Source organism: Sebastes fasciatus, chromosome 24 (assembly GCF_043250625.1).
Source record: "Sebastes fasciatus isolate fSebFas1 chromosome 24, fSebFas1.pri, whole genome shotgun sequence".
NCBI lineage: Eukaryota > Metazoa > Chordata > Actinopteri > Perciformes > Sebastidae > Sebastes > Sebastes fasciatus.
The window spans coordinates 14,133,176-14,146,858 of record NC_133818.1 but is presented as its reverse complement, the minus strand read 5'-3'; the positions used below and the strand labels follow the sequence as shown (position 1 = coordinate 14,146,858).

Below are 13,683 nucleotides of genomic sequence, written 5' to 3'. Positions count from 1 at the left end.
ATGAGGGATTATTAGCGACATTTCAGGGGTTTGACCTCAAAATAAAGTGGTTTCTATCATGTGGGGTAAACTGTTGTTTTTTTTTCCAACCTTTTGGACCGAGGGTGAACACATTGTTATCATATCATCAGGTGGTCGGACAAGCCAAAAATAAAACTCAAGTTGTATAAAAACATAGTTTCCATGCTGTTTTAACAGATGATTTATGGACCCAATTTGCAGGAAAATGAGGGAAAAAGTGTGTTAATGCACACAGAACACACTGAAGTTGGAATGCAGTCAGACAGCCTTTCACACCGGGCTCCACGTTAACTACAATGTAAACCCATCCATGGCAACAGTAAACGCTCAGGGAAAGTGCTGTGGTGACGTAGTTTAAAGAGGGGGGGCGTTAAGTTTCACTTTACAATCAGCTGTTGCAACAGCTCAATATGCAGAGAAATAAACACAGCCCGTATTCAGAAATTGCGCGTTTGAAACAAGCCGTTAGGATTTCTGTCCATTTGTGATGTCACAAATCTACAATATTTAGACCATTACACAGTTTCAAACATTCTAAATGTGTCCCAGTTTATTTCCTGTTGCAGTGGATGTGAATGACATCAGCTGACAGGAAGTAAACATGGACCCAAACTGTTGCCTAGCAACGCAATTCTGTTGAAATGCACTAAAACGGAGCGTTTCAGACACAGGCAGGTATATTTAGGCAGACAGTATGAGGAAAATATTTTTTTAACATTACAGCATGTAAACATGTTCTAGTAAAAACACAAAATGCAAGTATGATTCTGAAAATGAGCACGATATGGGACCTTTAATATTTATGTGCAGTTTGTTTCAGGAGCTCTGTAAAGTATTCCTTCTTCAGATAAAGTGATCCACGGTGCTCAGATGATGCATAGAGGCTGTCCTCGATGCTGCCTGCAGGCCACATAGCTCCAGTGACCTTACTTCCATGTGGTTTTGGTGCAGGCGTGCTGTAAGGCCCCGCACTGACATGGTGACGGATGGAGGCTCCAGTAAGCGGGAACGGGAGGCCCCTCCGCTAACCGTCCCTTTTGACCAACGCTTTCCTCCAACTTAAACACCGTCACAAAGCCGGGACTCAGCAGCCCGGAGAGGAGGGGAAGGCTCAGGTAAGCCAAAGCTAACAGCACAGGTAGGGTTTCAAGAAGGACGAGCAGAAACATCAACACAAATGAGTCCAAAGTTCCAGCACATGATATCATGGCAGGATGTTCCATTAAATCATCTGTGGGATCAGATAGAGGACAGATAGTCAGCCTCAGTATCCGACCTCCTTCCCTTCTGGCCGTCCTGTGGTTCTAATGTGTCTAACCCGTTGTTGTTATGCCCTGTGTGTTTGTCTGTGCATGCTTTTTTCCAGTGAGTGTGTGTCTAGACTGCATGCTGTGCATCTGTGAGTCAATGTTGATGAAAGGGCTTTGAAGTTTACCTTTAGCACCCCCCCCCCCTCTGTCTTTACAGTCAGAGACAGAGAGCATGCAAACAGCAGTTCAACACTGTTTAGGCTAACAGTTTATGGGTGAACTATGTGGCACGGTGCTAGTGAAGATAAGATACATCTTTAAAGGTCCCATATCGGGCTCATTTTCAGGTTCATACTTGTATTTTGTGTTTCCACTAGAACATGTTTACACGCTGTAATGTTGAAAAAAAAAACGTTATTTCCCTCATACTGTCTGCCTGTATATACCTGTATTCACCCTCTGTCTGAAATGCTCCGTTTTAGCGCGTTTCAACGGAATGCAACGGAATTGCGTTGCCAGGCAACAGCTTGGGTCCATGTTTACATCCTGTCAGTTGATGTCATTCACATCCACTGCAACAGGAAATAAACTGGGACACATTTAGAATGTTAAAAAACGCGTCATGGTGTAAATATTGTATATTTGTGACATCACAAATGGACAGAAATCCTAACGGCTTGTTTCAAACGCGCAATTTCTGAATACGGGCTGCGTGTGTTTCTATTGAGCGTTTTGATAGTTTGACAGTATTTATATATCACTTAAACCTGCTTTATAATATAAAAGACATGAAAATCTCCTTTAATCACCGTGATCTCGTAATATTACGAGAATAAAGTCATAACTTTACAAGAAAAAAGTCGTAATATTAAGAGAATATAGTCATAACTTTACAAGAAAAAAAAGTTGTAATATTACGAGAATAAAGTTATAACTTTACGAGAAAAAAGTCGTAATATTACGAGAATAAAGTCATAACTTTACGATAAATAAAGTCGTTATATTACGAGAATAAAGTCATAGCTTAACAAGAAAAAAGTCGGGTTTTTTTCTCTTAAACCTATGACTATATTTTCATAATATTATGACTTTATTCTCTAAATCTCAGATTTATTTATTTTTCCTCAATGTGGCCCTAATACTCCGTTATATCATAGACCTACAACAATGATAAATAAAAATGAAAATGTAAACAAAAAACAGTTATTCATTTCCATTTTTAAAAATCCACAGGGAGCCACTGGGGAGGGGCTACAGAGAGCTGCAGGTTGCTGACCCCTGGTTTATATGACTCATCTAATATATCAACACTAACCAAGCGTTGTCAGCAGCACCAGAGTGTGTGTGTGGCTGTATTAAAGTATCATATAACTACTGAAAGTCTCTCCAACCTCTCCAGTCCTCTCTCTACATCTTGAGGCTCCTCCTGTTGCGCAGAAGCTGCTTCACTCATTCCTGACTGGAGATCCACGGAGCGCACTGGCTTCAGGAGTTACACCCAAACTTCACTTTTAAAGTCCGTGTTCACGGTGTTTTCACAGTTTGCAACACAAACTTTGTTCCGTTTTTTTTTTTATTCTAGTTTTAATTCAGCTGCGCCAAAGTTTCTGGACGTTGAAATGGAATATGAGGAGTTCCCCAGAGAGAGGCTATCCACACTTTGAGGTGAGAGCATTTATGTTTCTTTATTTACGAGGATTTCAGCTGAAGTTATGAAATATTTAGAGAGCACTTCGGCGCTGCAGCGCGCTGTGCGTAATGTACCACAGCTCATCCATGGAGACAGTGATGGAGACAGAGAGTCACCCACCAAACTGGAGCCAAACTCGGATCAGCGCTCCAGCAAAAGTTTCACTTCTGACAGACTGTTTTTATTCCAGTTCCACTTTTATTTTCACAAGAATGGGAATAAAATACTTTTATACACTAGTATACATTCTCCGTCGCATGTTGCCTTAAAAGGTGTTTCTTAAAGGTCTCATATTGTAAAAAGTGAGACTTTCATGTCTTTTATATTATAAAGCAGGTTTAAGTGCTTTATAAATACTGTTAAACTATCAAAACGCTCAATATACTGAGAAACACACACAGCCCGTATTCAGAAATTGTGCCGTTTGGATTTCTGTCCATTTGTGATGTCACAAATATACAATATATACAGACCATTACACAGTTTTCAACGTAAACATTCTAAATGTGTCCCAGTTTATTTCCTGTTGCAGTGTATGTGAATGACATCAGCTGACAGGAAGTAAACATGGACCCTAGCTGTTGCCTAGCAACGCAATTCCATTGCAATTCCGTTGAAATGCACTAAAACGGAGCGTTTCAGACAGAGCACGAATACAGGTATATTCAGGCAGACAGAATGAGGAAAATAAAGTTGTTTTTTTTAACATTACAGCATGTAAACATGTTCTAGAAGAAACATAGAATACAAGTATGAACCTGAAAATGAGCACGATATGGGACCTTTAAAACCGGATCTATAATAATAACATAACATAATAATAATATTACTGTTATTGTAGCTATTACCCAGGCAGCTGCAGTGACTACTCCTCCCTTGGATGAAGATGGACCCCCCCGCCATGTGCGTCCTCCAGACTCTGCTGGTGCTGATGGTCTTGCCCTCCGTAGTCCCGGTCCCCTCCTGCCCCCGGCCCTGCTCCTGCCCCCAGCCCGCCGAGCTCCACTGCACCTTCCGCTCCCTCCTCACCATCCCAGCTGCCGTGTCTAAACACGTGGAGCGCATGAATCTGGGGTCAGTCCGTCCTCAGCATTATGATTTGGCATGTTAGTTTGGATTAATGCAGTATATAAGACACTCTGGTGCTGTTGTTTCAGGTTCAACAGCATTAATACGATTACAGACCGATCGCTGGTCGGTCTGAGGAAGCTGGAGCTGCTGATGGTCCATGGGAACGACATCCACAGTCTGCCCCAGGGAGTGTTCAGGGATCTTACTTCACTACAGGTACACCAGCTGAACACACCATAAAGCTGCATCATCACATGAAATAGTTGTTTAAGATGTCTGTCCTGTTCAGCATAACGTGCCTCATTTTAGGAACATCTTATCTTGGTGGTGTGGCAGGTTAAAGAGCTTCATAATGTCATAATTACTGCTGATGACTCGCTGGTTTAGATGCTGAAGATGAGCTACAACAAGCTGAAGGAGATCAACAGAGACACCCTTCAGGGGCTGTGGGCCTTGGCCAGGTTACACCTGGACCACAACCGACTGGAGTTCATCCACCCGGACGCCTTCCAGGGCCTCACCTCCCTGCGCATGCTGCAGCTGGAAGGCAACCGGCTCCAGCAGCTGCACCCGGCCTCCTTCGCCACCTTCACTCTTATGGGCCACTTCCACGTCTCCACGCTGAGGCACCTCTATCTGTCGGACAACGGGCTGACGTCGCTGCCCTCGGGGCTGGTGGCGGCCATGCCTCAGCTGGAGAACCTGTACCTCCACGGGAACCCGTGGACATGCGACTGCAACATGAAGTGGCTCCGTGACTGGGATAAAACCTCTCCAGGTTAGACCTTTCTTTAGTCTAGTAACCTGATCTGTCTATCTTGCTTCAAGGTCTTATTTGACAGCTCGGTTGTTTTTGTCTCCAGGTGTCTTGAAGTGTAAAAAGGACAGAGCTCTTCCCGGAGGACAGCTGTGTCCCATGTGCTCCTCTCCCAGGCACCTCCGGAAGGCAGAGCTCCAGGCTGCGGAGAACCTGGTCTGCAGCAGCCCCGTCATCAGCTCTCCTCACAGGACACCCCCACCTGATGACGTCCAGAGTGAGGTCATGACCGCGGAGGACTTCGGCGAACCGTTTGGAAACATCTCCCTGGGCCTGTCGGACGAGCATGGGAATCAGGTGGATCTGGAGTGTGGTATTGGCGAGCCAAGAGAGCTTACCAAGATCAACTGGGAGCAGGTCGACCAGCTCCAACTGGCCTCCAACATCACTTTGTCGGTGGATCTTGAATGCCCTGTTGATAGAGAAAAGTATGAGCAACTGTGGAGGCTAATCGCGTACTACAGCAGTGTGCCAGCCCACTTACAAAGGGGGATTATGCTCAGAAAAGAGCCTCATCCAACCTACGTGTACAGACAGGACTCAGAGAAGGATGCCCAGTACTTCACAGGTGTTAAAGTTAATATCATGGCCCAGCCGGAATGGCTGATGCAGACATCTGCAGACCTTCAGCTGAACAGACTTAAGTCATCAGCAAAGATGGTAAAACTGACCCTGAGCACGGACTTCTCAGAGACGGTGGAGACGGAGCTTGTGCGGAGACAGAGGAGGACGTGGGTCATGATCGAGTCGACAAACGCGACGCGTAAAGCGCTGAGTGCTATCCTGGGAAGTCCGAGTGAAATGCACTGTAACGTGCTCAGTTCCGGCCAACCGGTCATCCACTGGATGCTGCCAGACGGCTCTAAGGTGGAGGCACCGCACAGCAGTCTAGACAATAGGGTGTCTGTGTCGAGCGACGGGCGGCTGGTCATTAAAGCTGTCAGCCACACAGACACTGGAATTTACTACTGCATTGCTAAGGTTCACGGAGACCTTGCTGTCATGCCATTCCATCTGACGGTGCAGGAATCCTCGAGCCCTCCCCCAGGGGAGGACGCCTCAATCGCACCGATCGAGGGATTTGCAGGCAGCGCCATTTCTCTGCCCTGCACGGCGTCCGGTTCTCCTGATGCTGAAATCAACTGGATTCTACCAAACAGCAACATCGTTAGTTTCCAAGCCAACTCCTCTAGAGCGTTGGTCTATTCCAACGGCACGCTATATATCCCACAACCTCAGTTACCGGACAGTGGTCATTATAAATGCATCGCCATTAATCAGCACGGCGTGGATACGCTGGCCACGAAAGTCAATTTCGCACGGCGCAAAGGGCTCATAAGGCCTTTGAGGAAGTTTCCAGCAAGACCTCAGTCGGCGTCCGGGGTGAACACTCAGATTAAAGTCCCCACAGAGGATACGGAGGAGGCCTCAGGGGGCGGTGAGGTGACTCAGGTGGAGGCTCCGATGAGAAGAAGAGTTCCAGGAGGCGTGGCCCCCGGAAGGAGGGGCGTCCATCCGTCAAGGGGTGGTTGGCGGAGGCCGCCGGTGCTTCGAAAACCGACGGGATCGCGCGTTGAAGACAGGAAGAACACAGTGGAGGGCAGAAGGAAGATTAATGTGTCAAAGGGTAAAATAGACCCAGAGAAATGGGCGGATATTTTGGCTAAGATTAGGGATCGAAATGCTCAGACTGCTGCGACACCGCTCCCAGTCCAGCACACAACGGAGAGGATACTGACGGAGCAGACGACACAGTCACAAGAGACTATAGAGGGATCATCAGACGGCACGACTTACTTCACAACTCCACACACGCAATATACACAAATGAATGAACACAATACACAAGGCACTGATGTGACATCTGATAGCTACACCCCACATACTACACACGATATGACATCAAACAGCATACATGTTGCAGCAGAGCCTACATACAATGTACAGCGCACAACCCAGGATATGGACTTGGATATACACACAACTTCAAACAGTGTATTTTTCCTCCCACAGCAGCAGACCACATCTGTTCCTCTACACGCTGTCACTTTCTGGCAGGCCAACACAAACACCGCAAGCAGCAGCACTACATTTTCTCTACAAGAGAACCACAGCACAAATACAGATGTTGACGGAGTCAAAACAGCTGATGTATCCAAGGCATCGGAGAGGAGCGAGGATACGGACAGACCGAATGTTGCTGCCAGCTCTAATAATGACAGAGAACTCTCTTCGAGGGGAAGTCAAATTATCCCTTCGGTCGACCCAAATGAATCGGAGACGAGCCAAGAGGAAAATGGAAAATATCTCAGCGCGACTGCCTCGACTTTGCAGTCGCAGCCAGAGGACACAACACTTGATTTGCGATCTCAGGCAATGCTCACGACAGTATCTCCGACAACTACAAGAAGGAGGGGGTCTGGAGGACGATCGCCGTCACGGCAACCCAACTCCAGGAGGAGGAACGGGGGTCGTCGGAGAAAGACGAACAAAAGGAAACAAAAGCAGTTTATGACCACAACACCTGCAGATGCTCCCCTAGCAACAGTCAGGACCACCGCCTCCACACAGCTAAAAATAGAACCATTAGAAGTTACAACAGCCAAATTCAATACCACTGTTCCATTCAGCGGCAGCCAAGCGGCGTCATCAGGCAGACTGAGTCATGAAGAAAGCACAGTCTCGGGGCATGACGACGAGGCCGCCACCAAACTCTCCTCACTACCAACTTCTCCCTCGCAAACAAACCGCAGCCATCCACCGCTGGCCAAACCACTGTTCGAAAGCACATCACCATCATTTCCAACAGCCTCTCCAGAAGTGGGTCACGGAAAGACAAGTTCTCAAACAGCCTTGAGAATCTCAGAGAGTGCGTCTCCTCCAGAGCGCCCGGATGTGCTCACATCAATCACTCAGCAGGGGTTTACGGGCAGCCCTCTTCCACCTGTTCAACCCTCAGAGGAGACACAACGGGCGAGCGTTACGGGAGACTTTGGACCGACGCCACACTCTGACAATCCCTATGGGGGTTTTCACACCGTAACACAAAAGCAAACAGATGTCGGGCAGAATCAGTCAAACCATCAATACGCTCCCACGGAAAAAGGCAATGAGATGGTTTTGAAAGAGACTGACTTGTCACCGCTGCCATCCCCGCTCGCCTCAGCTGCTTCCTTGATCGAGCATGAAATCAAGACGACCTCCGGATACGCTTCAAGTGGCTTAATTACGTCACTGAACATGTTTTTTGAGGGCAGTTCGGACACAGAACTGGTCACCGCAACAGTACCTGAAAGACCCTATCATAGTTCAGAGGTAGATCAGCATCTTAAAGAAACTGCAAGCACAGGAAATGATGCTCCTTTTATCACCATAACAACACCCCCCTCTGCTACTTCATCGAGGCCTGATACTGCGATCCCATCTACAGCGGCGCCACATGTCACGCTACCCAAAACGTCTTCCACAGAGGCCGACACGGGCCCTTTATTGAGGGCCACCACTCCGGAGGCTCCCGGGATCAACGGCGTAGCAGACAACTACAGTCAAGGCCAACAAATCCAACCCATCATCATAACAACAGAGCCTAGGAGAACACCAGACTTCCATCCTGCAACCCAGTCAACTGACCAAAAACTGTTCATTAGTACAAATCCAACTTCCCCAGCCCTCAAATTGAGCAGCGGGCAGACGATCAAGCCGACGGCCACCCCTTCCCCGACAATCCAAACCACTCCATCCAGAGAGGGACTTCCAACAAGCACTCAGGATGTGTCCAGACAGCACCAGCTACCTGGACAGGGATCTATTCCAAGAGGGAAGCCAAGGATAACTAAGAGCAACGTCCAGACTGTCACAGTGGAAGCTGAAACAGATGCTCAGCTTCCCTGTGGGGCCGAGGGGGAGCCAAAGCCCTTCCTGTTGTGGACTAAAGTTGCCAGCGGTATGTATGACTCAACCTCATGACAACTCATGTCAAGCTTGTCACTTCCTTCGTTAAAAACACTACAGAAAATGGCTATAATTATTTGTGTATTCACATACGGAAGAGCCAAAAAATTGTGTCCAATAAGCACAGTTTTATTCAATTATTAATATAAATCATCAGCATTTTTAGTAGTAGTAGTACCGTAATTTGTTATACAACACAAAAATGATAATTCATAACAAACTCCAGTGTTTTTTTTAAAAACTGTACAAGTAGGAGAACATTACGCTTATAACACGGCAACTTCAACCATCATACCAAATTTGAAGTTCCTAAGTTAAATAGTTTTTCAAGTTCTGCTCCGTAAACGAGATTGAAGTAAAAAAAAATCTGGTTTTGGGCAAAATTTTAAAAACTTGGGCACCCCGACTACGTTATAATTATTGTATTTTTGCACATATACTACACCCATTTCACCTACACTATATTGTTTATTGTCTTGTCTACATTTAATGCTGCTTTACACACATTTGAAATCTCTCTCTTTCCATTCATGCAGGGGCGAGTATTGCTCAGAACACCAGAGTCCAGAGGTTTGAGGTCCATCCCAATGGTACATTAATCATCAGGAACACACAGCCCATGGACGGGGGCCAGTACCTTTGCACAGTCCAGAACCAGTATGGCACAGACAAGATGATGGCCAACCTCGTGGTCCTGTCTCAGCGTCCGCGAGTCCTCCAGCCTCGGCACAGAGACATCGCCGTGCACCTCGGAGGCAAAGTCAATTTGGAGTGTAACGTGGAGGGGCACCCTGCTCCTCGAGTCACATGGGTGCTCCCGAACCATGTCCAAGTGGCCGCCGCCCCACTCGGCGTTGCCACTCAGCAGCATGTGGCCGTCTCCGGTAACGGAACCCTCCGGATCAGCCAGGCCACGTACACAGACGGAGGGATTTATAAGTGCATCGGCAGCAGCACGGCCGGAGCCGACGCAGTCACAGTCCGCCTGTATGTCTCGGCGTTGCCGCCTGTGATTCAGCAGACGCAGCATGAGAACGCCACCCTCCCAGAGGGCGGCTCCGCCTACATCCATTGCACCGCCACAGGTGCCCCTCAGCCAGTCATCCGCTGGATCACGCCCGATGGCGTACAGCTCACCGCTTCTCAGTTTGTCACCGGACGCAACCTCAGCGTCTTCCCCAACGGGACCTTGCACATACGGGGACTGGGTCTGGGGAACGCCGGGAGATACGAGTGCTCAGCCAGTAACGCGGTGGCGTCCAGCACGAGAACAGTGATATTGAGCGTAAGGAGGAATCAGTCCTCTGCCAAGGCCAGTATCACGTTGTCGTCCCCCCAGAGAACAGATGTGATCTACGGCGGGAGGCTGCTGCTCAACTGTGTGGCAACAGGAGGGCGGGTCATCTGGAGGACACCCTCTAAGAAGCTGGTGGATGCTCAGTACAGGTAACAAATGCATTAATCAATTAAATGTTGTACTAAATGCATGCATTTAATGTCCTCTGAATGCTATGGTTTCTATTATCTTTGCAGTTTTGACCCCAGGATCAAGGTGTTCCCCAATGGCACCATAACCGTTCATTCCGTGACCGACAAGGACAGCGGCGACTACCTGTGTGTGGCGCGCAACAAGATGGGCGATGACTACGTCGTGCTGCGGGTCGACGTGCTGACCAGGCCGGCCAAGATCGAGCAGAAGCAGCAGCGGTCCAGTCAGGAGGTGGTGTACGGCGGGGACCTGAAGGTGGACTGCGTGGCCTCTGGTCTCCCCAACCCCGAGATCAGCTGGGCGCTGCCGGATGGCACCATGGTCAACCCGGTCAAACAAAGGGAGAGCGTCAGCGGGGGGCGCAGTCGCAGGTATGAGCTGCTTACAAATACCTCCACTGGTTCATTCAGAGGTGCTGAATCAAGTTGTAGTTTTGGGGCCATTGGAATGAATGAAAAAGGATGTATGAGAAGTTCTGAATTAGCTGTAAATATGGTTATTACATTCACATCAATTAATCAATTAAGACGTGTAAATATTAATTAGAAATGTCCATATAATTTATTGGAATATACTCTGTGCCACAGTGGCAGCTCACCACCTTAAGATTGATGACCACAGACTTCAAGAAACCAATTTTAGCTGCTACAATACAAAAACCCCTTTGTATTTCAACAGCATTTATTGTTTCCTGTCATGACACATGGAGCATGCTGTAAATACCACTTGTCAGTCTATTAAGGTTGGGCAACCAAACGTATTTTTTCCTGACACATAGCTGCCTGAACACAGGAGGGAAAAAAAGGGCTCACAGAGCATCAAATACCTTTGTTGTCATCTGCTTCAAAAGCCTTGAAGATGAATACAGAACCTACATTACTGGTATGCAAAGAGCTTCACTACCAGAGTTCATTCATGTGGATGTACTGTTCCATATAAAGGCAGCATTTTTTATTATTTGTGCTGAGTATATCCTCAATATCCATTGCATATACTCATATTACATTTCCATGAATGCACATAACTCTTAACTGATACTTCCCTCTCTCAACTGTACGTAGGTATGTGGTGTTTGACAACGGGACGCTGTACTTCAACCACGTCGGCATGCCAGAAGAAGGCGATTACACCTGCTACGCCGAGAACCAACTTGGCAAAGACGAGATGAAGGTTCGAGTCAAGGTCAAGGCTGCAACTTCCCCGCCACGAATCCAGGATAAAGACCAAAAGATGGTCAGGGTTTTCTACGGCGAGACCGTCACGCTGAGATGTAACACCAAAGGGGACCCGACGCCAGTGATCACGTGGATATCCCCGACAAACAGAGTGATCTCCCCCGCGTTAGACAAATACCAGATCCTGGATGATGGGACATTGGTGGTTCAAAAGGTCCAGCGTTTTGATGGAGGTAACTACACCTGCATGTCCAGAAACAACGCAGGACAAGACCATAAAGCCATGAGGCTGGAGGTCCTCGTAACATCTCCGGTGATTAACGGCTTACCGGGAACGGCCAACGCCATCAAGGTGACCGCAGTCCCGGATCAGCGGAGGCTGGTGGACTGTGTGGCAAAGGGAACCCCCACCCCTCGCATCATGTGGGTTCTACCAGGAAACGTGATCCTTCCCGCGCCGTACTACAGCAACAGAATGACAGTTCACAAAAACGGTACCTTGGAAATCCGGTCGCCTAAGAGGACGGACTCCGGGCGGCTGGCTTGTATCGCTCGTAACGAGGGAGGGGAGGTCAGGCTGGAGGTCAACTTGGATGTGAGGGAGGTTGTCGAGAGGCTACAAATTAGCGGTCCCAAAACAGATAGCCTGTCGCTGACTGTGGGGAATGCCATGACTTTGAATTGCTCCTTTGAGGGCTCCACAGTACCTCACGTCACTTGGATCTTACCCAACGGCACACCTTTGCATAGCGGTGCTCGGTTCTCCAAGTTTTACCACCAGCCCGGCGGCTCTTTGGTCATCAGCAACCCCTCTGTTGCCGAAGCCGGTATGTACCGCTGTCTGGGGCGTAATTCTCGAGGGCTCGTGGAGAGTACAGTCACGTTGTCGCCGGGGAGAAAGCCAGAGATCAACAACAGATTCAACTCTCCAGTCAGCGTCGTGAATGGGGAAAGACTTTTGCTCCATTGTCTAACCAGTGGCGAACCTCTCAGACTGACATGGACACTACCCAGTGGGGTTGTCCTCAACAGGCCACAGAGAGCTGGACGATACGCTGTACTGCCGAATGGGACGCTTGCCATCCAACAAGTATCGGTATATGATCGGGGCTCCTACGTTTGCCGAGCTGCAAACGAGTACGGCAGCTCTCAGCTTCCCGTGTCAGTAATTGTGATTGCGTACCCGCCTCGAATTACCAACGGCCCTCCCTCTATGACTTACGCCAAACATGGAGTTGCCGTTCAGTTGAACTGCGTAGCAACTGGGATCCCAAGAGTGGAGGTAGCATGGGAAACTCCTGATAAAACCCGCTTGGCTGTCAGTGCACAGCCACGCCTTTTTGGAAACAAGTACCTCCATCCACAAGGTTCCCTCATCATTCAGAACCCGACACAAAGAGACGCCGGCGTCTATCGATGCACGGCGAGGAACGCCATCGGCGTAGACTCTAAAGCGACCATTCTCAATGTGTTCTGAGGAATTTCACTGTTCATAATGGTCCATTGCCATACTGTATGCCCAAGCAACTGCCTAGTTAATAGCAACTAATGTTTTATTGATCCAAATGTTGTAAAAACTGCTGTCACAATGATGAAATAATGAGTTTATTAAAACCTGCAGTGGAGTTTTGAGTGTGTGCTGTATAGAGGCAAAACGTTGATGGTATTTTGTGCACCATGGTTTACCATTTCCATCATTTTGGGCCTCCCAATATAAGAATTTAAATACTTTTAATAGCAATGTTTGCTAAAGAAATGCTAATCAAGTGGGAAAGCAGACTACAATAATGACTTGGTTTGACATAATCATCTGTTCCAGTTTGTCTATGTCGTTGTATTGCATCATTTTTATAGTTATTGCTCGTGGACAGATGCTGTCATTATTTTTGGATATCAGTTGTTGTGTTTATCTTTAGACTAATGATTTGTATAGTCCCTTTTGACAGTGCAGCATATCACCCTTTACAGAATGATTTACCAGTAATAATAAATAACTGTAAAAATGATTTGCACCTCATCCTATAAGGTAATGGCATTGATGAGTAGTAGTAGTAGTTACCTGATTGGCTCTACACAGGCCAAACACCATTATAAAGCCGTATTTAATTGAAATATATGGACATAATCTAAACTTCTGTATATTTCAAATTACTCAGGGAGATTGGGCACAAAGGTGACCAACAGGTGTCTCTATATTCCTACCATACTAGGAACAAAAA

General features: G+C 47.5%; 1 protein-coding gene and 1 long non-coding RNA gene across 4 annotated transcripts in view; both read left to right on the top strand.

Annotated features, from left to right (window-relative positions):
* The window catches only part of LOC141763270 (uncharacterized), a 71,997-nt gene that overhangs the window by 57,247 nt on the left and 1,067 nt on the right, over positions 1 to 13,683 (top strand). The window contains exon 1 of one of the 3 annotated variants that reach the window (XR_012593066.1): positions 1,931 to 2,130. The exons of 1 other annotated variant lie outside the window; for it this stretch is intronic. This is a non-coding gene — a long non-coding RNA (uncharacterized LOC141763270). Of the gene's footprint in view, positions 1 to 1,930; positions 2,131 to 2,166; positions 2,221 to 13,683 lie in introns of those variants that run through there. One more of the 3 variants, XR_012593064.1, reaches the window with a different exon arrangement.
* mxra5a (matrix-remodelling associated 5a) lies at positions 2,664 to 13,470 on the top strand. Its single transcript, XM_074627809.1, has 8 exons — positions 2,664 to 2,936; positions 3,803 to 4,035; positions 4,119 to 4,248; positions 4,420 to 4,810; positions 4,896 to 8,792; positions 9,337 to 10,246; positions 10,334 to 10,660; positions 11,351 to 13,470. Exons 2-8 carry the CDS (start codon positions 3,842 to 3,844, stop codon positions 12,939 to 12,941), a joined length of 7,440 nt encoding a protein of 2,479 aa, XP_074483910.1. The 5' UTR covers positions 2,664 to 2,936; positions 3,803 to 3,841; the 3' UTR covers positions 12,942 to 13,470.